This window comes from Lissotriton helveticus, chromosome 3_2, assembly GCF_964261635.1.
Source record: "Lissotriton helveticus chromosome 3_2, aLisHel1.1, whole genome shotgun sequence".
Classification (NCBI taxonomy): domain Eukaryota; kingdom Metazoa; phylum Chordata; class Amphibia; order Caudata; family Salamandridae; genus Lissotriton; species Lissotriton helveticus.
Genome location: NC_136062.1, coordinates 77788418 through 77812955, shown reverse-complemented (window position 1 = coordinate 77812955; position 24538 = coordinate 77788418). Strand labels below are relative to the sequence as shown.

At 46.5% G+C, this 24538-nt stretch overlaps 1 protein-coding gene across 6 annotated transcripts in view; it reads left to right on the top strand.

Annotated features, from left to right (window-relative positions):
- Window positions 1–24538, top strand: part of AP4E1 (adaptor related protein complex 4 subunit epsilon 1) — a 491916-nt gene that overhangs the window by 109719 nt on the left and 357659 nt on the right. For all 6 annotated transcript variants that reach the window (XM_078684823.1, XM_078684828.1, XM_078684825.1 and 3 more), the window contains one exon: window positions 10689–10762. In XM_078684823.1, the coding sequence (XP_078540949.1) occupies window positions 10689–10762 (74 nt within the window). The remainder of the gene's footprint in view (window positions 1–10688; window positions 10763–24538) is intronic.

Genomic DNA, 24538 nt, shown 5'->3' with positions numbered 1-24538 from the left:
ACAACGCATGTTTTTACAACGTAGGTACCTTTACAATGCATACCATTACAACGTAAATATTGGTAAGTATATAATTATATTTAAAATGTTATATGTTTGGGTTTTTTTAAGGGGTATTTTTAGGGTTCAGGGTCAGTTTTGGGTTTTTGGGTAAAGGGGTATTTTTAGGGTTCAGGGTCAGTTTTGGGTTTTTGGGTAAAGGGGTATTTTTAGGGTTCAGGGTCAGTTTTGAGTTTTTGGGTAAAGGGGTATTTTTAGGGTTCAGGGTCAGTTTTGGGTTTTTGGGTAAAGGGGTATTTTTAGGGTTCAGGGTCAGTTTAAATTATATTAATTTCAATTAATATACATTAAAAAAATTAATATATACTTACCAATACTTACGTTGTAATGGTATGCATTGTAAAGGTACCTGCGTTGTAAAAACATGCGTTGTAAAAACATGCGTTGTAATAGTTTTTGCGTTGTAAAAATTTCGTTGTAAAGGTATGCGTTGTAAAAGTATGCATTGTAACGTCATACATCCTACATGCAACATTATAGAAAAACGAAAACCTAGAAAGCTTATTGGAGGAAACGAATTCATGGAAAACCCTATTTAAGGAAAGTCCTTTCTAACGAAACACCAAAAACTTTTGGGAATTCAATGTAAAGGTGCATTTAAATAAAAGCACAGTTTAATCGAAACTACAGTACAATTAGTATTTAGTATCATTAGTTATTTATTGAATTTTGAACTACGAAGCAATAGTTGTAAAATGTTTATTTTTAAGTATTGGCACTAGAAATATTACTCTGGAACAAATTATTGTATAACCGGAAGAAAGGTTGAAGTTCACATGCAGCGCTCGCAAATTTAAAAGACAGTGTAGGCACGTTCCCGACAGTTTGCCCTTTGATATTGAATGCATTTCCAGAAAACGTTCTCTTTGTAATTTTTTTTCTCTGCTGTTGATGTACCCTCCTGTAGTTAACAACAGCCTGCCAAGCTGGGAGTTAATATATTGTACTTCCATTTTTTTTTTAGAGTAGTTGGCACTAGAATAGGACACAAAATATATATGGGGCCTATTCTGTTGAATGCAAGGAAAAGGAACACTACACTCAGTGCACATTTGTGTCAGTAGATTGCAAACTTTACCTTTTGTATGAGTTGCAGAGCTCACAGAAGTCTTGTGGTGCTGCTCCCTCTGCTGCCTTCCAGTTAGAATGACGGCTGATCTGAGGAAAGATCATCAACATTCTAAACTGCTGCTTCACATGCACCCCTATTAAAGAGTTGGAGAGGGAAATAAAATAGTCTTTTCCAAGAAAAAAGACATTCCTCCAAAAGGTTTCGATAAAACATACAAACCAATGATAAAACCATAATTCGATAAAAACGTTTCTATTAAGTTGTAACAATGAGAGTAGAGTTTTTTTTCATTTTTTAACTTTATTTACCGTTTTGAAATATAACAAATCAAAGCAAAGTAAACATGGTGCTCACAGTAATAGCCATTGCAGTATAATGACCATCGTACATCCGATAGGTACGAAGCCAATTAATAACAACCAGTAATGACATCAGTCCCAAGTATTTGCCCAGATCCGGCACCAGGACCTCATCCCCCGGGTCCCAAACCACCCCCAGAGCACAACGCAAATGCAATAAAATAAAGGAAATGATATCAAGTGATACAGCTCAGAACGAGAGCACTCCACACAGATCTTATGACAGCTCAGAAGGTACGTTACCCTACACCAGTTGGGACTCTACCTTGCTCCAATTGATGTCCGGAAGCTTGGTGGTCAGTTGTTGTGTAACTTCTGAGTGGCTCCCAAATATCGTTAGGGCGGGAGGTACGTGGAAGAGTGCTGACATAGAGCTTGCGGTTCATATTACAATATGTTAAACTTGTTAGCCACTGTTTTGCCGTGGGGGCAAATTTACTGCCTCAATGCAATGCAATTTCTCGTTTCGCCAGTAAGAGACTGATGGTGACAAATTTCCGTACCCCTTTAGGAAAATTAAATACATAACCCAAAAGGGCCACTTCCAGCATCGGAATGAGTTGCAAGTCAACCATGTCACCCAACATCTTGTATACCGATTGCCAATAGGCCTGTATTTTTACACAACCCCAAGTGAGATGAGCAAAGTCGGCGTGTGGCGCCCCGCATTTTAAACAATTATGGGGCATGGTCGGGTCTTCACTGGTGTGATGTACAGTCTTCGAATGAATTTGAAATGAAGTAGCGTATGGCGACTATTGAGCGATACGTCCTTGGTGACAGCACAGCACTTCTCCCAGTGCCCTTCTATAATTGGATGCCCTAAGTCTTCTTCCAAGGCCTTACGAACCTAGTCATCATTATTGATAATGATATCGGAGCAGGTGTGATATAATTTAGAAATAAGATGCACCCCACTAGGGTTCTCTATAATCGTGGTGAGGGGAACAAATGAGTCCAGCTCAATGGGGAAGCTGGACAGGAATGCCCGTAATGCAGAGCGTATTCTTCCCATTACAAGCCGGTCCACGAATGAGGCAAAGCGCAAACGCTCCTTATCCTGCATTGAAAAGATGTGACCCCCTGGGATTAAGTCCCCCGCTTTGCTAATATCAAACTTGGAAAGTGTACGTTTTATGAGCTTCTCACTCATTATTGGGAACCATCGAGCATTGGGGAGCGGTAAGGCAGATGAGTACAGTATGGGAGCACCAGTGAGACAACGGAGTTTGTCCCAGGCCCAGCTGGTGGTTGGCACTGTCTGAATGTCAGTGGGATCTCTAGCCAGTCCCTTGGGTAGTACCTCTGCAAGTACGTCAGGGAGGACCAAATCAGCCTCTGGTCGTAAATACGGAATCCTGGCGTCAGGGTGGTGCCAGGCATTGGCATAGCTGCATTGTTGCGACCAAGTAATATAACTGAAAATCTGGGACACTCAAACACCCTCTATCGTATGGAAGGGTCAGGACTTGCCATTTTACACGGGGTTGTTTGCCCCCCCCCCACGTTAGGTTAATGAGGTGTGAATGTAATGTTAAAAAGAAACTGTTGGGCAAAGGAATGGGGATGTTGTTAAAAAGATATACGAATTTCGGTTGAACTACCATCTTAATCAAGGCTACTCTGCCAGCTATAGGAAGGGGCAGATGCAGCCATTTTTCGACCTGCAATTCCAAGTTGTGTACCGCCTGAGCATAATTAAGTCTGAGTATTTGGGCAGTGTCTAAGTGGATATGAATGCCCAAATATCGGGTAGAGTCTGCACACCACTCAAGCGGGAACTCCAAATCTCAGCTGGTAGTGCTGGCTGTTAAGGGGAATATTACCGACTAGTGTCGGTGAATGCCCAGGCCAAAATGTTGTCCAAAGCGAATTATCTCCCGTATTAAAGGTGCCAGATTTGTGTGCAGATCACCTACATACAGGATGCCGTCGTGCGCATATAGCGAAACCAGTAGTGGTCCAGTATTAAATTGAAGCCCCCTATGGAGATGCTTTTCTTGGAAATGCCGGACCAACGGGTGCATAGCCAATATAAATAACAGGGGCGATAGGGGGCATACCTGTCTAGTACCGTGTGACAGAGAAAAGGAACGAGAAAGCGCACCGTTTAGACATATTCGTGCAGTGGGACCAAAGTACAACAATTCCGTGAGTGCCACAAATCCATTTGGGATGCCCACCCTGCGCTTGATGGACACGAATAAGGGAGTCAAACGCCTTCTCTGTGTCCAATAGAATTGGTGCAGCTGGAACTGCAGGATTTATTCTGGCGTAGGACTGAGAACAGTGTCCTGAGGTTCAATGAGGTAGACCTATGGGGAACAAAACCAGATTGTGCGGGTGAAATTATAGTATCCATCAAAAGGGAGAGTCTAAGGGCAAACATATTTGCGAGAATTTTATAATCCAAATTTAATAGGCATAGTGGTCAATACGAGCTGCTTAATGTTGGGTCTTTGCCCGGCTTGGGCAATAGGACAATCACTGCTTCCCGCAGGGTGGGGGGTAATATTTTCCTCTCACGGGCCTCCACATATACCTCTAGAAGTTAGGGCGCAAGGAGATCTTTATAGGATAAAAATCCCCGGTGAAACCATCTAGATCCGGGGCAGTAGAACCGTTAAGGGCGTCAATGGCACTGATAATCTCTATTTCCGAGAAAGGCTCAGCAAGAAAATCCTGAATATTATTGTCCAGGTTTACTGACATTATCCCTGATTGATAAGTCTCCTGAGGGGAAAAGTGTTGCTCAGACCTGGAGGTATATAGGGTGGAATAGTAGTCAAGGAGTTCATCTTGAATATCTACTGTGTCTGTAAGAAGCTGCCCAAACTCGGATCTCCGTTCAGTGATGTAGGCTTTACTGTATGGGAGATTGAGCATCTGTGCCAAAGTGCGGCCTGGTCTCACGACCTCTCCATATCGGCGGGCAGTCTGGTATTTACTAAGAAAGAGTATCTCTCAGTCGGCCATATCCCTGTAATCGTTGAGGAGTGCAATCCGCTGTATAGTCTTGTCCGGCCCAACTAGGGAAACAGCTTCTTTATCTAGCTCGGCTACCTGGGATTGTATACGAGACAACGTCATCCTCAAATCCCTCAATACCCCAGCCTGTTTGGCGATGCAAACCCAACGGAAGTAAGCTTTAAAAGCCTCCCAAAGAACTGCCCATTTATCCACAGACCCGGTGATGATACTGAAATAATCCTCGGTTGCCTCCCTGAGCTCTGAGTGGAAGAGCTCGTCATTTAGAGCTCGACTCGGTAAGCGCCATTGGCGCTCATAACCCTCTGGTCTGGGAATGCGAAAATGGAGAATCATTGGTAAATGGTCAGAGTACGACCTGGGGAGAGTAATGATGGACTTGTACCAGCGACAAACAACAGGTGAAAGGAGCCAATAGTCAATCCTGGTCCAGGTGTTGTATTGACAAGCATAATGTCTAGTCAGTATTGGAAGGATTGCGCTGGCGCCAAGTGACTTGCAATAGCGGGTGTCCCATAATTCAAGGAGTACACAACGGGTCCTCGGTTTGGAGCATAGTGAAGAGGAGGTGGCCGCTAATGAAGGATTGAGGAGCAGATTAAAGTCCCCGCACCTGATTACATTTTCTGAGTCATGTTTCCCAATCTGAAAAAGCAGGGAATGAAAGAAGTCCGGGAAATCTACATTTGGTGCGTACACGCAGACCAGCGTGATGGTGTGTCCTATTAATTTACCTGTGACTATTGTGTAACACCCCTCAGTGTCATGGATTGCTGCGCATAGGTGGAATGATAATCGCTTGTGGATCAGGACACCCATGCCTCTAGCGTAATTATCAAAATTGGAGAAATAGCGATGTTGCCCCCACCCCAAAGCAAACGGTATCTGACTTTGGTAAATGAGTCTCTTGCAGGAAGGCAACGTCAATGTGATGCCGCTGTAGATAGTGAAGGACATGTTTCTTTTTCCTGTGGTCATTAAGACCCCGGACGTTCCATGACATCCGGGTCAAATCATGGGCACCAGCAACATTACCTAACTTGGTCATACCTAAAATTCACTCTCTGACAAGAAAATCAATGCATGAAGTGATGTAATCAAACTGAACTGTGAGCATAGCAATAATAAACATAAGCCAATGTACAAACATCCTATCCCCCCACCACCCCCCACCCTGCCTTGCGTCCCCTATTGCAAGGACCTAATCCCATCAGCAAAACAAACGTAGTATCAAAGAAGCACTTGAATTGGCATAAGAGATAAATGCAATGATACCCAAAGTTCTCGGTTAACATGTCGGTTGTATACACTATGGTGTGTGACCACGATCCAACCGTGGCCTAGCATTAATAAAAGGATAAGGTTTATAATATCCCTGGAAAGACATCTGACATCAAAGTACAGCAATGTGGAGAGTGTCTGCCAGTGCCATCATTAGAAAAAAGTTCCATACTGGCCTTGGAGCCGCTACTAGGAGAAGAAGGCCCGAGCCATCTGCTTTTGCCCGACTGTTGTTGTTCTTGTAAGTGTGGCAAAATTCCTGAGCCTCTGTAGGATTGTGAAAGATATGAGCTCTGCCATATATGTCAAACCGCAATTGAGCGGGGTAAAGTATGCCATATTTGAGCCCCAAGTTCCCAAGGGTGGCCTTGACCCCGTTCTATTTCCTGCGGGCTTCTTGAACCATCAGTGTGAAGTCTGGAAATAAGGCCAGTTTTGAGCCCTACCACACGGTGTTCCCGCGCTCCCTAGCAAGGTGCAGAATTGATTCTCTGTCCAGGTAGTTCATGATTCGGGCGATAATGGGCGAGGGGGCAGCCTGGACTTGGTGAGGGCCCAAGGTGCGGTGAGCACGTTCCACCGTGAAGCCAGGGTTGAAGGCCTCCCTCCCGAACATTTCAATAAATATTGATTCAACAAAAATTTCAAAGCGGCCGTGTTTGTTGATTCAGGCACCCCTAAAATGCGGACTTTATTGCGCCTGCTGTGCGCCTCTAAATCTTCATGTTTAATAGCAACTTCTTTAAGGATGTGTTTGACGTGCTCTAATCGCTTTTTGGGATTGCGCAGTGCTGTCTTTAATGTCCGAAATTCTTTGCCTCTGCCACATCTAGGCGTTTGTAATGAACTGTAATTTTGGCGCCCATACTCTCAAGCCGCTTATCAAGGGAGTCAAATCTTCCATCCAGCGCCCTAAATCTGGCTCTCATTTCTTGCAATAGGGATGCAGAAGGAGCCTCACCTGGAGCGTCGACCTACCCACCATCCGCCATGTCTGGGCCTCCCTCCTGGGCCCCTTCACAATTTGCTCGAGAGGTAATAGCTTCTGCTTGGGGTCTCTATGGCCCATGCTGCTATATGGGGGGAATGAGGAGCCAAGATGGCGAGACCGCGACTGCTAGTAAGCCAGGATTGGTGGGAGAGCAATCAGCGGCTCCAGTGGACCGCCGCAAAAAATGAAGGCAATTAAAGCAATGCCTGCGAAGTGCAGTGTCGGGTAGAGTAGTCGACCAGTGCGGGGGGAGATGCGATGCCAAGAGTCGTCACTTCTGTGTGGTCGGAACCGCGGCTACTATCGTTGCCTCGATAGCAGGCAGGAGAGTGCGGAGAGTGCTGCTCCGGGATAATTACAGCCGGAGAAGTATGGGGTGCACCGATAATCCCGGTGTAAATGCACTGCTGTGTGCACCCGGCAGGTTGGTGATATGTGTAATGAGGCTCACTGTGGGGCAGTCCTCTTGCAGCGCTAGGAAAGTGGGCGCCGGTCCATGCTGGCGCAACGAAGGCCGCTGTATTGCTACAGAGGCAGGAGAAAACCGGCAGTTGGTGGAGGCAATCGGGAACGGTCAGTGTGGCACATTGAGTCTCTCCTCCCCCGCTAGCACTCCTGCGTACGGCGGGGTATCTGCCCCCCGAGGCTCACCCCCGGGTCCTGTCCCCACGGGGCATCCTGGGGGAGCAGGAGCTGATGAGGCAGCTCGAGTGATATCAGCCGAAGATAAGCTGAGTTGGATGAGTGGGAAGGGGGGAGGGAGTGTGCCGCAGAGGACCCGTACCCGATGCACTCACCTCAATCCCAGCAGCTGGAAACGGTCCGGTTGGCCCCTCTGCTCGTGGCGCAGGCCGAGGCCTGTGTAGGCTACAGCTCCTCAATCATCTCGGGCCGAATTACGCTATTTAGCCATTTCCGCCAGACCTTGCCAGGTATCGCCATACTCCCTGTCGAGTCAGCAGTCAGATGCGGCAATGTAGCTGCCATAGCTGGCCATTATTGAGGGGAAATTGCGATTAATCAGGGCCCGTTCGGCAGAGCTTCAGCGCCGTGCGGCCATCTTGGTCGGCGGCCTGACCACATGACTATGTAGTTTGACGATTTTTTTTCCATTAATGCATGTACAACTAAAAGTATGTTCAGAGATTTCCTGTCTTGTTGTAAGCTGCTTTTGCATTTCTCTTTGGAATTCACAGACGTTCCTATTAATATTGATGAAAAACTGTGCCATTGTTCGGCTTTCAACCAAAAAATGATGTACCTATTTCGATGTTGGTATTCCACCAATGAGTAATTCCAAGCACAGAAAAAGGTCTACATTGGGGAAAGCCAGTGCCGAAGTGCTGAGGCACTTTTTTCTCCTTGGCTAAAGCATTTCTCCACAATCAGAAGCTCTTTTCCGCTATCCTCCACAGAGGTGGGGGGGAGGATTGTTTTCAACCTCCTACTTCACCCTTTTGCAGAAGCATATCTCCAGTCTCTGTCAGGGAACATACTTGTGTATTCCCTCTGAATATTGCATTGAGGTTTAATGCAAAGATGATTGATGGTTGCCCAGCAAATGCCTCCAAAACCGATTTTACTTTATGAAACCTGTTCACTTCGGATTCACCTCTATAATTTGCCTTTCTTATTTCTGGGAAGGTTAGGGGTTCACATCCTTTCAGCATAATTTAGTTACGGAACCCAATGCGAGAATCTTTCCCTCCACAATGCATAAACACCTACACAATCCAGACTACAGGGTCTGTTCGTTAGCGGCATACTTGTCACTGTTGACATGGGGGGACATTTTCCCAAAAGAGGACTATTGGAAAGTTATTGATCAAATGGTTTTGGCTCTCCTGTGGCATCATCACATCTCTTTAAGATTCTACTTGCTTGAATTACTATAAAACATTTCTGATAATGTTTATTGTTTGACAAACCAAACTTTCCGTCTTTTCTGGGGTCAAGGAGGTAGGATCATGATATTGACTCTTTTTACCTCTCCATATTATCTCTGCAAACATCTTCAAAAATTAAATAATATCTTGCATGGATTTTGGACCACAAGTTGTTAATAAAAATAGAATTACTGCCACAAATTTCTCATTTTTATAAGTTTAATTGTACCCTTGAATCATAAGTTTCCAATGTATTATTTAATCTTTTATTGTTTGTTTTCTTTAAGGGTCACAATTGAGTACTACTGTTTGTTCCTTCATGTACTACTCTTACTTCTCCTGTAGGAGAAACCCATGTCTGTTAGCTGAAAGGTGATTGATTCTTTAGGATGACCAACCCTACCATATTTTCCCAATCTTTTTGTAGCCTGATTTTGCCCATAGTCCTAAATGACCTTTAAAATAGTTGCAATTTAGTTATTTTGAAATGACTTCATAAATAGCATGTCGTCTGTCTAAAGTAGAGGTTTAACTGTTTCCCACAATGTTCAGCCATTGAAAAATGTCACATTCCCTATCACAAGTATCTCTAGAGGTGTATTATTTGGCCAAGCTTGGTGCCTTTTTGCATGACCAAACATCCATTATCAGGTTATTTACTATTAAACATTACTTTCTCTAAATTCTTGGGAGTTAAAAGAAAGTTCAATTTTTCTTAATTGTTTAGTCAGTTTAACTTCTGCTAATAATTCAACAACAAACCTATGATGAAGATGATTATCTTTACTGTCCTATCACCGAAACCACACAGGAGACGTCTGTGCAACCATAGACATAAGGCACATTGAGATTAATGCCATTTGAGTTGTACAGACATTTGAGGTTTCGGTGAGAATGTATACATTTTTGTAGGATATGCAAACTGTTTATGCCTTTAAATTTCAAAGGGACTACATGTTGTCCGAAAAGCGGCCATAGACCAGAAGAGGCAGTACCACCATATCGAACATATTTGGTTAGATCTAGCCTATACTTTTTCATCTATTTTATTATGCCTTTTAGTGACTGTTGCTCGGCAAAAAAATGCCCGTTCACATATTCTTTTTCCCTTACCCAGTGATTGAATATATTTAAAACAAAATGCTGTGTTTAGGAGCACCTCTCTTTTCTGGTAAACCCTTAACTACGAATGGGCCTGTGTTTTGAACCTATAAGTAATTTTGCAAACTTTTAACATTTCTCATGAGAGGGTGTTCTTGGTGGCCATTTCATCAGCCAAGAAGGTCACTGAGATTCAAGCCTTAAGCTCAAAAGAATCCCAATGGATTTTCATATATGTAAGGCTATTTTGTAACCTTATTCTCTCCCAAACTCAGTTTTTATGAGCAGCAAATATTTGTGATGGAAAAGAGAAATTTATGTGTACTAGCACTGTAGTGGATTTTGCTTCTTTGAATTAATAAAAGCACATTCACTCTATCACTTTGTTAAACTAGAAGCATAGCTTGAAATCAGCAAATTTCAATCATTTCATTTATGAAGTTTTATATGATGGGAAACGTATACTTTTCTTGCTCTCACAGCGAACTGCCCTAATTCTATTGCTTTCCATTCTCCGACAAAGCAGCTTCCTAAAATCTTAAAGTGGCAATCTGACCATTCTCCTTCATGGAATTAGTGAATATTTGCACTGTTTCACTTTTTATTGTTCCTTCTGTGAGCTGATATGAAATTCCTCTTAAGTGTCATCTTTTCTTTTTATTTTTAAAATCAATACACAGACAGACATACTCCTTATGAATTCACAAGATTTCTGTGTAATGTAGAAATTAAAAATATTAAACAAATTTAATGTGTACTGGTTCTCACGTTTTGGCAGCCATATTCTAATGTTCCTGAATTCAAAGAAGATACCATTGATTGATGAATATGATTACAAGTAAGACACTTTTACCTTTTATGAAACATGGTTTGTAAAAGTCACATATTTGGTTCCATCACAAGTTCAACCTTCATAATGTTTTGAATGCTGTTTTTCTGCATTGAAACAGCGCAAGCGATTTTATATATGATGTGCTGGATGAATCCTTAAGAAGAGCAGAACTTAATCACAATATCACATATGGTAAGTGAGCAGCATCATTTTAGGTCTACTTGTCCTTGCCAAATTAAATTAAACATTTTGTACTAAGATCAGATCGCCGAATGTCTATGTACTTGCAATGTTACAGATGTTTTAGGAATCTTTCTTAACTTTGTAAAACCAACATGCAAGGATTAAAACTTAAGTTTGTATATTTCAGCAAGGGCTATTTATATACTAAACCTAATGCCAAGACATGCTTTTCTTATTTTTCATTTGGAATTAAGTAGAGGCGGTAGGGTGGGTCATAATGTAAAAACTAAACTCTTCCTTTGCAGCATCTGTATTTTATCCAATGGTTCCCACAGATCTGTCTCTTCTGAGAACTAGCCAGCCATAAAAACACATATTTTGTTGTAATCTACAAATACAAAGTGTGAGAAGTAGTTACAGCATATTTGAACCTTTCATTTTAGTAGTGAACTTGTCAGTTTCACATTTCCTAACCCAGATTGCAGTTAAGTAGTACTCTGTTCTGCAGTGCCTTCCCTTTATACTGACTGTATGTCTTACCTATTCAGGGCAGATGTCTGGAGTGTTTTTCTGCGCCAAATGTCATCTTGCTAATGATACATCACAGAAAGTGGTGCAAGGCCCAAAGTAGGTAGACATGTGGCCACTTGGACACAGTGTTAAAACAAGGGGTTTCCTCTGCCAGAGAATCCATGCTGGTGGCCTATGTGCATGCCTGACCTCCCTATGATTATTCTCCACCTTCCTCTATCACTGAATTTCTATGCCTCTCACATATACCGGCAGAACAGACGTTTGACTGTACTTGTCTTGAAGGACGCCTACATCCAAATTACGAAGGCCTTTTATGCCTTCAGATCTCTCTAATACAACCTAATTACCACTAGATACAAGAATACCCACTCAGGAGCCCCAACGGCCCCCTGCCCACCGCACATATTCCACAGGGCCGCCGGTGCCATCGCACCCGAACTAGGACGGGCAATCAACGACTTCTTCAGGCCCGGATCTTCCCAGACGACTGGAAGCAGGCGGAGATTAAACCCCTCCTCAAGAAACCAACGTCCGACCCAACAGACCTGAAAAATTTCCGGCCCATCTCTCTTCTCCCCATTGCTGCCAAGGTCGATGAGAGCCTCGTAAACACCCAACTGACCGCGTTCATCAAAAAGAACTCCATCCTGGATGCCTCCCAGTCTGGATTCTGCAGCAACCACAGCACCGAGACCGCCCTCCTCGCCGCAACGGACGACATCCGCATGCTACTCGACCAGGTACACTCTGCGGCCCTCATCCTTCTGGACCTCCCAGCAGCCTTCGACACCGTCTCACATCGCACACTCGCAGCCAGACTTCACAACATGATGATACAGGGAACCGCCTTCAACTGGATACAATCCATCCTCTCCAGGTAAACCCAGAGGATCAGACTCCCTCCCTTTCTCTCCGAACCCACCGATATCATTTGCGGAGTACCCCAAGGTTCACTGCTCAGCCCCACGCTCTTCAACATCTACATGGCCCCCCTAGCTGCCATCATCTGACAGCATGGGCTCAGCATTGTATCCTACGCCGACAACACCCAGCTCATCCTTTCACTCACGAAGAAGCCTGAATACACTAGACTCTGTTTCCAGGAAGGAATGAAGAATGTGGCAGCCTGGATGAAAGACAGCTGTTTGAAGCTCAACTCTGAGAAGACCGAGGTCCTCATCTTCGGACCCTGCACCTCCGCCTGGGACAACACATGGTGGCCCGCCGCCCTCGAGAGCCCACCCACCCCCACAGACTACGCACAAAATCTCAGCATCATCCTCGACTCCTCCCTCTCCAAGAACCGCTAGATCAGCGCAGTTGCCTCCACCAGTTTCAACTGCCTCCGCATCCTCCGCAAGATCTTCAAATGGATGCCCCCCAACTGCAGAAGAACTGTCACCCCCGCACTCATAACCACCAGACTGGACTACGGCAACGCTCTATACGCCGGTATCAACAGAACCCTTCTACACAAGCTCCAAACCATCAAGCACACTGCAACCAGACTCATCCTCGGGACACCTCGTCACGAACACATGACCCAACACCTACGAGACCTCCACTAGCTCCCCGTCGAGCAGAGGGTCACCTACAAACTCCTCACCCCACGCCTACAAATCACTCAACAACATCGGACCCAAATACCGCAACGAGATATTATCCTTCCACGCACCCAAGAGGAACCTCCGATCCACCGACCTCGCCCTGGCAGAGGTCCCCCGCATCCGCAGAAATAGAACATGCGGGAGAGCCTTCTCCCCCATCGCAGCCAAGACCTGGAACAAGCTACCCGTCAACATCAGACGCTCCCCGACCCTGCACTTGTACAGGCAGGACCTCAAGACCTGGCTCTTCAACAGATCCAGAGCTGCACATCCTCCCCCAGCGCCTTCAGACCCTCTCGGGTGAGTAGCACTCTATATAAATCCCTGATTGATTGATTGATTGAGTGACTAGATGCAGAGGAGCATCCCGTTAAAGGCTCTTTCATTGAAGAATCTTGTTTTGACCCTGTAACTCACTGAATGATTTAGTTGACAGTCCTGTCCCAGTAAATCCATTCAGAGTAGAAGAGGGAGAGTTAACTTGGAGCCTTCAAGGGAACACGGGTTCTTGGCCCCTCCGGGTAAAGGACAGAGTGGAATAGGACTCAAGAAGAAGAAATTGGCAGACCCCTTCACTTTTAGTGCTATGAATAACATAATGAATATGCCATCTATCATATCCGTTGTTAACACATAATAACATAATAAGGTCGGTGGCTGAGCAAAATCTATCAGGAAGTTACAGTTCTGAATGTCAGTCTTATACACCATCATCTATTTGCTAGTACTATCCATGGGATCGAGGGCAAATGGGAAAAGTAATATATTGATCAGACAATCTTTTTTTTATACCATAGAAAGCTTTCCTCCTGATCAGTCGCACATCATGGACCTCCATTACAGTTGGGGCCTTCTTAATGGCTGTTTCTAAGCAGTATACTATAAGGCTGGGTATCCCTAACAACCACAATTGTCATTATTTCTTTATATCTTTACGGAATTCCAAGTTATGACAGAGTTCTTTAAAAGATGGCTTGTTTTATTTTTGTATAGTAGATGTGGCTTATTTGTCTGAAATAGACTGTAGTTATAGATTCCTTACCTTAGAATTACCCCCAGGCATCAAACTGGATCCGGAGAACTTTTTTTGTAGCAGTACCCCTACATGTCGGCTGGTGGGGTCGGTCGACTCCGCGTCCGTTGTTGGCATCGTAGTCGCCAGAATGATGTCGCTGTGTCTACTTAGATGCTGCTCTATCAATCAATCAATCATACCATTTGTATAGCGCGCTATTCACCCGGGAGGGTCTCAAGGCGCTTGGGGGAAGGGGCATGCTACTGCTCGAACAGCCAGGTCTTGAGTTGTTTCCTGAAGGCGAGATGGTCCTGGGTCAGCCGAAGGTGGATGGGGAGGGAGTTCCATGTCTTGGCAGCTAGGTAAGAGAAGGGTCTTCCTCCGGCGGTGGCTCTTCGGATGCGTGGTACGGCTGCGAGGGCGAGGCTGGTGGACCGTAGCTGGCGGGTGGGCGTGTAGAAGGTCAGGCGGTCGTTGAGGTACTTGGGGCCCAGGTCGTGGAGGGACTTGTGTGCGTGGGTGAGGAGCCGGAACGTGATCCTCTTGTCGACGGGGAGCCAGTGCAGGTTCCTCAGGTGGCTGGAGATGTGGCTGCGTCGGGGGACATCCAGGATGAGTCGGGCGGAGGCGTTCTGGATGCGCTGGAGTCTTTTCTGTAGCTTTGCTGTGGTTCCGGCGTAGAGGGCGTTTCCGTAGTCCAGTTGGCTGGTGACGAGTGCCTGGGTGACAGTCTTCCTGGTCTCGGTCGGGATCCAGCGGAAGATCTTGCGAAGCATACGCAGGGTGTTGAAGCACGTTGAGGAGACGGCGTTGACTTGTCTGGTCATCGAGAGAGAGGAGTCCAGGATGAAGCCCAGGTTGCATGCGTGGTCGGTTGGCTTGGGTGCGGTGCCCAGGGCTGGGGGCCACCAGGAGTCGTCCCAAGCGGAGGGCGAGGATCCCAGGATGAGGACTTCCGTCTTGTCCGAGTTCAGTTTCAGGCGGCTGTCCTTCATCCATTCGGCGACGTCTTTCATCCCTTCATGTAGGCAGGTTCTGGCGGTGTCGGGGTCTCTGGTGAGGGAGAGGATCAGCTGGGTGTCGTCGGCGTAAGAGATGATGTTGAGGTTGTGCTGGCGTGCGATGGCTGCAAGAGGTTTCATGTAGACATTGAAGAGGGTGGGGCTGAGTGAAGATCCTTGCGGGACGCCGCAGATGACTTCGGTGGCCTCGGTGCGAAACAGGGGGGAGGCCGACTCTTTGTGTTCTTCCGGCGAGGAACGAGATGATCCACTCCAGTGCATTCTCTTGGATACCGGTGTTGCTGAGGCGCTGGACTAGGGTGCGGTGGCAGACAGTGTCGAACGCAGCGGAGAGGTCCAGGAGGACGAGGGCCACTGTTTCCCCCTTGTCGAGCAGGGTCCGGATGTCGTCGGTGGCTGCGATGAGGGCGGTCTCGGTGCTGTGGTTGGCTCTGAAGCCGGACTGCGAGGGGTCGAGGGATCCGTTCGTCTCGAGGAAGGCGGTCAGCTGTCTGTTGGCGCTCTGATGTCAGTTCTTTCTTTTTCTGTGCCAGCCAGCGCAGTTCTGGAGATAACGCGCCCCGTAGTCACTTTTTGACTAACCCTTTTTCGACTTTTGTCAACATCTTTTTGAGTCTTCAACTCCTGGTGCACGAGGGATTGGTTTCAAGCCATGTGACTCCTGTCACAAGTTGATGTCGGTCACCGATCTGCACCTCGTGTGTCTCTGATGCCTGGAGCGGGACCATGACCCGGAGACATGCCCCGACTGCCGGGCCCTGAACCCAAAGTCTTTGCTGGAGCGGTCCGAAAGCTTTTGGAGGCCCGGCAGTCCACTCCTCTCCGTGCCCCTCAAGGTCCCGGTCGAGGGGAAGTTCACGGGACCGGTAGCTGAGTCACCACCATTCGTCCTCAAAGTCTTCGCACTCCTCTGGAAAATCGAAGCACAAGAAGAAGGCGAAGTAGCATCATCGCTCTTCGCATTCTTCCTGTTCGTCGGCCGACGCGGGACCCGGAGCTTCGTCGCTCACCAGCTTATTCCTCGGTGCCCGCTGGGACATCCCCTGCCCAGCTTCATGCATTTTACGAAGCGATGCACAGCATCTTTGGACAGCCCGACTCCGCAGGTGCCCTTTCGGGCCCCACGAACTCGGCTGGGGGTCCTGGGCTTCGATGCTGGCGGCTCTGGCCATCACGCCGCAAGGTTCCCAAGGATCCAGACCTGGAACCGGATCTGCACCGGTCGACCTCAAGGTACGTTCCCCGGCGCGGATTCCAGTGACGACACCCCGACGTTGGTTGCGCTCCCAGCCGGCATCGACCCCAGCCTCGCCCCCTATTTGGACACGGCGCCAGACCGACGTTTTGTACCGGAGGGTACTTTTGTATCGCTGTTCATCCCTGAAGTTCCCTACCACCCTGAGTGGCAGCCAGAGGAGGGTGAGGAGGACTGGGAGGGGTCTGTTGACCTTCTAGCAGACCAACTTGAGGAGCCGGACTGGCAAGAGGAGTTGGGTAATGCCAGTGGTCTGGATATCTCTCCAGACCTTGGAATGCTTTCTCCTCCTACCAAAGCTACGGAGGAGGGAGATTCCTACGCTGTGGTGTTGTGTAGGGTGGCTGAGGCTTCCTACGATGGCTGTCAGGACTAACCTGACTGAGGTGCTTCAGCCAGAAGCAGCCTTTTCGGGGCCCCTGCTGCCTTTTAATGAGGCTCTCACTGACATCCTTCTTGGCACTTGGTCCAAACCCAGCACAGGGGCTACTGTGGAGAGGATGATTGCCCGATGCGACTGCCGGGTCCCGGGGCAACCCGCGTTTTCCCGCACAGCGCCCTACCCCTGGGAGCTTGGTGGTCCAAGCCTCATCCTCAAAAGGTGCATTTCCTACTACTCCCCCAGACAGGGAATCCAAGAAGCTAGACCATCTTGGGAAGATGTTTTCTTCCGCCAGCTTAGGACTGCGGAAGGTGAACACCCCATGTCTCTTGGGTCGTTCTACACACAAGGTGATGAATACGGTTACGCAAGTGCTATCTGAGTCCCCGGAGGAGGTCTGGGCCGTGCTCACCCGTGCTGTTGCTGAGGGTTGAGACACAGCTAAGTTCACCATCCGGTGTGGGCTGAATATCGCCAACTCGCTGGGTAGGACAGTTTCCATGTCAGTAGCCTTGAGGCGCTACTCCTGGCTGAGAACGTCTAACTTCTCTGAGGATGTCCAATCCACACTTTTGGACATGTCCTTTGATGGCCTTCTCCTGTTTTTCGACAAGGCGGACAATGTGTTTGAGTGCTTCAAGGAATCTAGGGCCCTAGGCAGATCCTTGGGCCTCGCTCAACTTCTCGCCCATGCTGTCTGCCTTTAGAACCTTTCGTGGCTACGGAAGGTGTGCTCCACCACGTTCACCCAGAGCCACAGGTCAGCACAAGCTACCCAGCCTATGCATGGCCGGGGACGTGAGACCCAGCGTCGTGGGTCTGAGGGTCAGCGGGCGGGCCAGTCCACCAATGCCCCCTCGCCGCTGTCTCCAAACCTTCCTAGTCCGACTTTTCAGGGCCACCAGTTGCCAGGGGGTTGCAGGATCCGTCATCGCCTCCCCCACTGGCATAACATCACATCGGACAGGTGGGTTTTGCAGATAGACCGGAGGGGCTACTCCCTCCCCTTTGAAACTACTCCTCCCTCCATGCCACCAACACTCCATCGCATGTTGGAGGATCATTTGGCCCTTCTCCGCCAGGAAGTTGCGTCTCTCTTCGCCACGGGAGCTATCGAGCGAGTCCCTGTACCAGAAGTAGGTCATGGGTGTTACTCCCACTATTTCCTGGTATCCAAGAATGACATAGGTCTGTGTCCTATCTCCTATCTTAGACCTTACGGGACGTCAGCCGCTTCCTCCGGAAGGAGAAGTTCAAAATGTTGACATTGGCTCAGGTCCTGTCTGCCCTCGACCCTGGACACTGGATGGTAGCGTTGGACTAGCAGGACACTTATTTTCACATCCTCGTCTTGCCTGCCCACTGGCGTTACATTTTCAGTTTGCCGTGCTCCCCTTTGCCCTTACCAGTGCCCCTTTGGTGCTCACAAAGATGATGGCGGAGGTCGCAGCTCATCTGCACAGATCAGGGGTTCCAGGCTTCCACTATCTCGACGACTGACTGTTAAAAGCAGGCTCGCCCCAGGCTGTCGTCTCCCACCTCCAGGCTTCGGCGGACCTCCTGCATTTGCTGGGGTTCACTATCTACGTGCTGGAATCGCACCTGATTCCCTCTCAGAAGCTCCTTTTCATCGGAACAGTTCTGGATACAGCGCAGTTTCTGGGTTATCCCCCTGAGCAGCAAGTCTGGGATATTCGGGATATGATACTGATGTTTCAGCCTCTATGCCGGATTTTGGTGAGAAATACTCTGAGGCTACTACGCCTCATGGCCTCCTGCATCCTGCTGGAAGATCATGCCAGATGGCATATGTGGGCTCTGCAGTTCCAGTGGGAGTAGCATCAGGGCAATCTTTCCGATGTCCAAATCACTGAGGGGACCGCAATTCAGTTGCAGTGATGGATCATGAACCGAGATTGGGTCAGCGGCAGATCCCTCTCCTTTCCCCAACCAGAGTTCACACCAGTGACGGATGCGTCACTCCTGGGATGGGGCGGCCACATGGGAGAGGCGGAGATCAGAGGTCTTGGGTCTCCGGAGGAGTCCGGGCTCCATATCAACCTTCTGGAGCTCTGGGCAATTCGTTTTGCACTGAAGGCATTACTTCCGTCTGTCAAAGGAAGAGTAGTGCAGGTGTTCACGGACAACACCACCACAATGTGGTACTGCAAGAAACCGGGCGGGGTGATGTTGTGGACCCTATGTCAAGAGGATCTTCGCCTTCGGACATGGCTGGAACATTAGGGCATATCCCTGGTGGTTCAACACCTGGCGGGTTCCCTGAATGCCAGGGCGGACAAATTCAGCTGCCAAGGCATGATGGATCACGAATGGCGTCTTCACGTGGAGGCGGTGCAAGGTCTCTTGCAGCAGTGGGGAGAGCCTTGGTTAGATCTGTTCACCACCGAAGAGAAAGCACAATGTCATCAGTTCTTCGCATTAGAGTTATCAAAGCAGCACTCACTCGGCAACGCCTTTCGTCACAAGTGGAATTGCGGCCGCCTGTCCCACTTCAACCCAGAGTGCTGAAGAAGATCAAGCGCGACCGGGCCCAAGTAATTCTCGTAAGCATGAAGAGTCTGGTACCCCGAGCTCTTGAGCATGACCATCGATCCTCTGATTAGACTGTCTCTTCGGGAGGATCTTCTGTCGCAGCAGCAGGGGCCGGTCCTCCACCCGAACCTGTCCAGCCTCTACCTCCTTGCGTGGAGATAGAGCGGCGACAGTTGACCGCTTTCGACCTTCCTCCCGAAGTCTTTAATGCCATCTTGGCAGCCAGGCGTCCCTCCACTAAAATGGTATACGCCTGTAGATGGAACAAATTTGTGTCAATGTGCACAGCAATGGCTGTGGATCCCCTTTCTGCCCCTTTTTCAGATGCTCTCCTCTTCATTGCTCCATTCGCCCAGCAGGGCTCTGCTCTGGGCACTCTTACAGGCTATCTTTTGGCCATTTCGGCCTTTCTTCGCCTTACTGATCAGCCTTCTATTTTCAAGTACCCTATTGTAAACAGATTTCTGAAGGGCATTACTCCTCTCTTTCCTCCTCCTTTCTTAATGTCCTTGTGGGACTTGAATCTTGTCCTTACTTATCTTCTGGGTGCTTCTTTCGAGCCACTGCGCAGTTGTCCTCTGTCTTCTTACTTTAAAGACTGCTTTCCTGTTTGCCATCACCCCTGCTCGCAGATGATTAAGCTTCAGGCCCCGTCTTCCAAACCTCACTTTCTTGCTGTCCATCCAGAAAAAGTTGTATTTCGTACTAGCCCCTCTCTAAAGTGCTTACTTCTTTCTCCATAGGTCAGACCATCACATTGCCCACCTTCTTCCTGCCCCCACATCCCTCCAAGGAGGTAGAGAGACACCACCATCTGGACCCAAAACGTGCTCTGTCCTTCTACCTTGACCGCACTAAAGTGTTCCGGGTGGGCAATCAACTCTTCGTGAGTTATGTGGGCACCAAGAAAGGTTGGGCCGTGCACAAACGTACCATCTCTCGATGGGTTGTCCTATCCATCAAGATCTGCTATTCTTTGGCAAAAAAGGAACCTCCGGTAGGACTGTGCTCTACCAGGGCGACAACAGACACTACTGCATTGGAACGTGGAGTTCTGTTGGTTGACATCTGCCTGGCAGCCACGTGGGCATCCTTGCACACATTCACAAAACATTACTGCCTGGACAGCCAAGTCCGGAGTGAAAGCTTTTTCGGCCGCTCGGTTCTCCAGGACTTTCTGATGTGAACTTAATTTGCAGACCCTCCACCAGGGTTGGTATTGCTGGGGTATCTATTCTAAGGTAAGGAATCTATAACTACAGTCTCTTTCAGATGAACAAGTTACTTCCCTCGGTAACGATGTATCTGTAAGAGACATATGTAGTTATAGATTCTTTACCGCTTCACCCATCCTCCCCGTTTGTCGAACTGACTTCTAGGGATAGAAACTCCTTTACAGGGCCTTGGTTATGTGCACCAGTGGTCAGTGTCTTGCATGGGTCTGCCCTTCTGGCATGGAAATTCGTGTCAGAACTGACGTCAGCGCGCAGGAGTGACATCTAAGTAGACACCGCAACGTCATCCCGGTGACCACGACTCCGATGACTGACGTGGAGTCGACCAATGCCACCTACCGATGCGCAGTGGAACTGCTACGAAAACATTTCTCCAGATCCAGTCTGACGCCTTGGGGTAATTCTAAGGTAAGGAATCTATAACTACATATGTCACTTACAGATAGGTCATTACCGAAGGTAAGTAACTTGTTCTTCAAATGTAGAACCAGGACAAATAGGCCAAATTTTGTGATGTTGGTAAATCACTTTATTTGTCAACATTTGAAACATTTAGAAACAGACTAATCCCCAGGATTAAACAAGATGTTAAAACACAACTGCATTAGAGTATGCAGGTTGTACCTGTGATACAGACTCCTCCCTTGATACTCACTTCTCGAACCCCTGACCCCCAATGATTGGCTATCAACACTATATAGGTACTGGGACCCTTTTTACCAGTCAGGTCAAAACAAAAGTCCCCAGGCCTTACATTGGCGTATGAAATCTGTGAGAAGTAAAGACGATGGTCTATTTTCCCCATCCAGTTTTATTGTGTGCTATCGATGCCAGTGAAGTAGTGTGGCTCACTGGTTAGAGGCGGCAGACCCGAGAGCAGAGGACGGCCCGGGACCAGGGTTCGATTCCCGGCGCGGCAGGTTTCTGGACCAGGGTCAGCGGACTCGATAATTCTCTCGCCTCGGTGCCCACTCTGATCAGCGTTCACACTCGGCAACTCTGGGCATTAGCTTGCCTCATCTTCACTAACGGCCCCACCAGACCGCCGGGGATGCCTGGTCTCACCCTGGAGATACCCATTAAGGGACCATCTCTCAGGGAAGCCAGGAAGGGTTTCGCAGCGGTCGAAGCGCCTTGGGACCCTACGGGTAAGTAGTGCGCTATATAAATGCCTATACATACATACATACATACATGCAGGGCTTGCATGGCACAAATGGCTTAGTTACATTATCTCATATCTACTAGAATAGGAGGTCCGGTACAGTGATTTACTTGAAAATGTTTTAACCATCATTTCACTCTTTCTTTGCAATAAATGTGTATGTGGACACTGTACAATCCTCATGTAATCTTCAGTTGTGGGATTTACTGCAGAATTGCGAAAAGCCTTAAAGAAAGAACTTGTAGATTTTTTTAAATAACAGACAGTTGGCCACGTATGTTTTCAGTTCAATTTTTTTATTTTGTTTATTATGACCATAGCCCATTAAACTATGACATGCATAACATAATAAATACCATAATTTACTAAATTTCCCTAAAATCAACATTTATGCCTACCAATACACCACCCTGACATAAGTGATGCTTAATAGAAATGTTTATTGACAACTGGCCTTCATGGTTTTATTCTACTCTGGCAAAGTTTCCTCTTTGCATTTCTCTAACGATTCGGAAATTACGGGAGGAACTTTGTGAATTTGCTAGCATCTTCCAAAGTAATTCTCAATTTACCAGGTCAATGCTGGCCATTAGTAAACAAAACATCAACATAACTTGGCCTTGGATTTAATATACTTCCAGGCAATAGTCCAAAGTCAGGAGCACTGGGTCAGAGTTGAGTGTGCTTTTCATCAGCCCACCTTGTTCTAATGTAAATCATTAGTGTGAAATCATTCCTGCATCAAGCTAAGTAGGAGCTTTAAAAATACTTTAAGCCTATCATTTGTTAGGCTAATACGTCTTTGAGTCGGTAGAATTACCTTTCTGGTAGATGGTTAAAGACCCTTTCCAGCTATCTAAGAAAATCCCCTAACACAGAGTACAGTGTTTCTGAATGTATGCACGAAAAAACGCACCAACCACTCACTGTTCAACCTGATTAGAACTGAAGGGAGGTCGTCTGTTCCTCCCACTCATGTTAACTGCAGTTACCCCAATAGTTGCTTTCAAAGAAAAACAATTAAAAAGTCTATTATCAAACTCATAACTTTCAGAAGTGGCTTTATTTGATCTTTTATAGTAGGTTTCTTCCAAATAATTTACCCACTTGTCTTCTGGAACTATACGCTTTATACTATGCTCTGCTCCGGTTCCAATTTCTCAAATTTCCTGAAATCTTTTCTAAGAATTCCAGATAACGCTATATCCCACATATCCTTATTTTCTTTTTTTTTTTTTTACATAGTCAAGAATTTATACTCCTAATTCACTCTCACAAATACTTCATCTATATAACCATTTCTTGCCTTATCCTTTCCCGTCTTCAGTTTTCTTAATTTACCATTTAATACCTTACACTGATTGTCATACCAGTCTTGTGAGTTGACTTTTCTCTTCACCTTTCCTATAAACCTTCTTTTTATGAGCCCTTAGTTCTACCGCTAGACATTTTAGAATACTGTATATAATTGGTTATATCATCCATTTAGATGATTTGAAGCCACAGTTTTATTAACAAAATTAAGTTTCAATTCAAATTGAATAAGAAGGTTTATCTGTTTTTCAGTCCGTGTGACATGTCTTCTGTAGCATTCAACAAGAAGTGGATAATGTGCCTCTTTTTGATTCATTGTCCCTAACTCCAATAGCATACTTAGGTGGTTGCTAGCCTCTGTTCTCATACACAAAACCCTCTACCGCTTCAAAATACCAAAGAGGAACACATATATAATCACTTGGGCATAATTGTAAACCATACTTGAAAGTTTGAGCAGCTGGCATGACTATTATAAAATAGCCAATCAAACAAATAAATCCTGAGTTAAATCCCTATCAAATTTAGACATAGCATAGCTAGGGAAATTGGCTTCGAGAATCTAATACACCAACACATTTCTCCCTAACTATCCTCTTCATTTGCTGGAAATATTTTGCATTAAAATCACCTTATATCAGATGAGCCTCAGGTAATCTTCAAATAGCTTTATCTGTTCTTCATTGGACACCTTATTAATTACTGACACATACACGTTGAATAAGAATATTAAATCCAAACCTGCCTTGTTTAACGCCAGTTGATTTGATATAAGCACATTATGCCTCCGAATTTAAAACCTGTTTAACTACTCTTGTTGGGATGAGACTTATTAAACCTCCAGACACTTGGTTTTAGATACATGGATAAAACCTTCCGGGTTCGGTGTATCCCACACAACCATGTCTCATGAAGGCAAATTATATGAAGTGCATTTAGTAAATTTTCCAAACTCCTTTACTTATGTAACCTTTTGTAATTTGCGCTCTTTCCAATTTATAGTTTTCAGGTTGTGTGGGGAACTCTTTTCCTCATCCCCCTCGCTCATCTCAGGCAATATGAAACCTCTTCACCACGACATAAGGTTTCAAACAGATTACTCAACCTCAGATATTTCTATTTCTTACTCTGTTAATTTTACCCTATTGATCATGATCTGCTGCATGAGTAATACTTCCTCCTATTGGTGGGAAGATGCTTTTTTTTCGACAAACAGTAAGTAAAGTGCTAATTTCCTGTCAACTATATCTTAGCCTGAGGCACCTCAGTGTCTTCTTCTTTATTCAAGACTGAATGAGTGTGACATTTTCTGGATTTTTGTGGCTTTATAAATTAGCCCTTGTGCATAGAAGAAAAGTGGAAATAACATAAATCCTCTAATGTGTATTTACTTTCACTTAAGCTCAAATTAAGGGACAGAAAATCCCAACTCCTAGGGGCATATGAGTGTGTAAAACAAGGGTCGTACTCCATCGCTACCCTAGACCTTCTCCTCCTGCTCACCAACATCATGTTAACTCCGATGTCTTGAGTGAGGTGGAGATATATTTATGTGATGTTACATTATTATGCTGTGGATACAGTACAAAAAGTGGAGATCAACTGGGACTATCATAGATTATTTGCTCTTGAGTAAGCAGGCATCAAGTCTACACAGCATCTTGAAACTCTATGTATTGAAACTTCAAAGATAAAGATCTGGC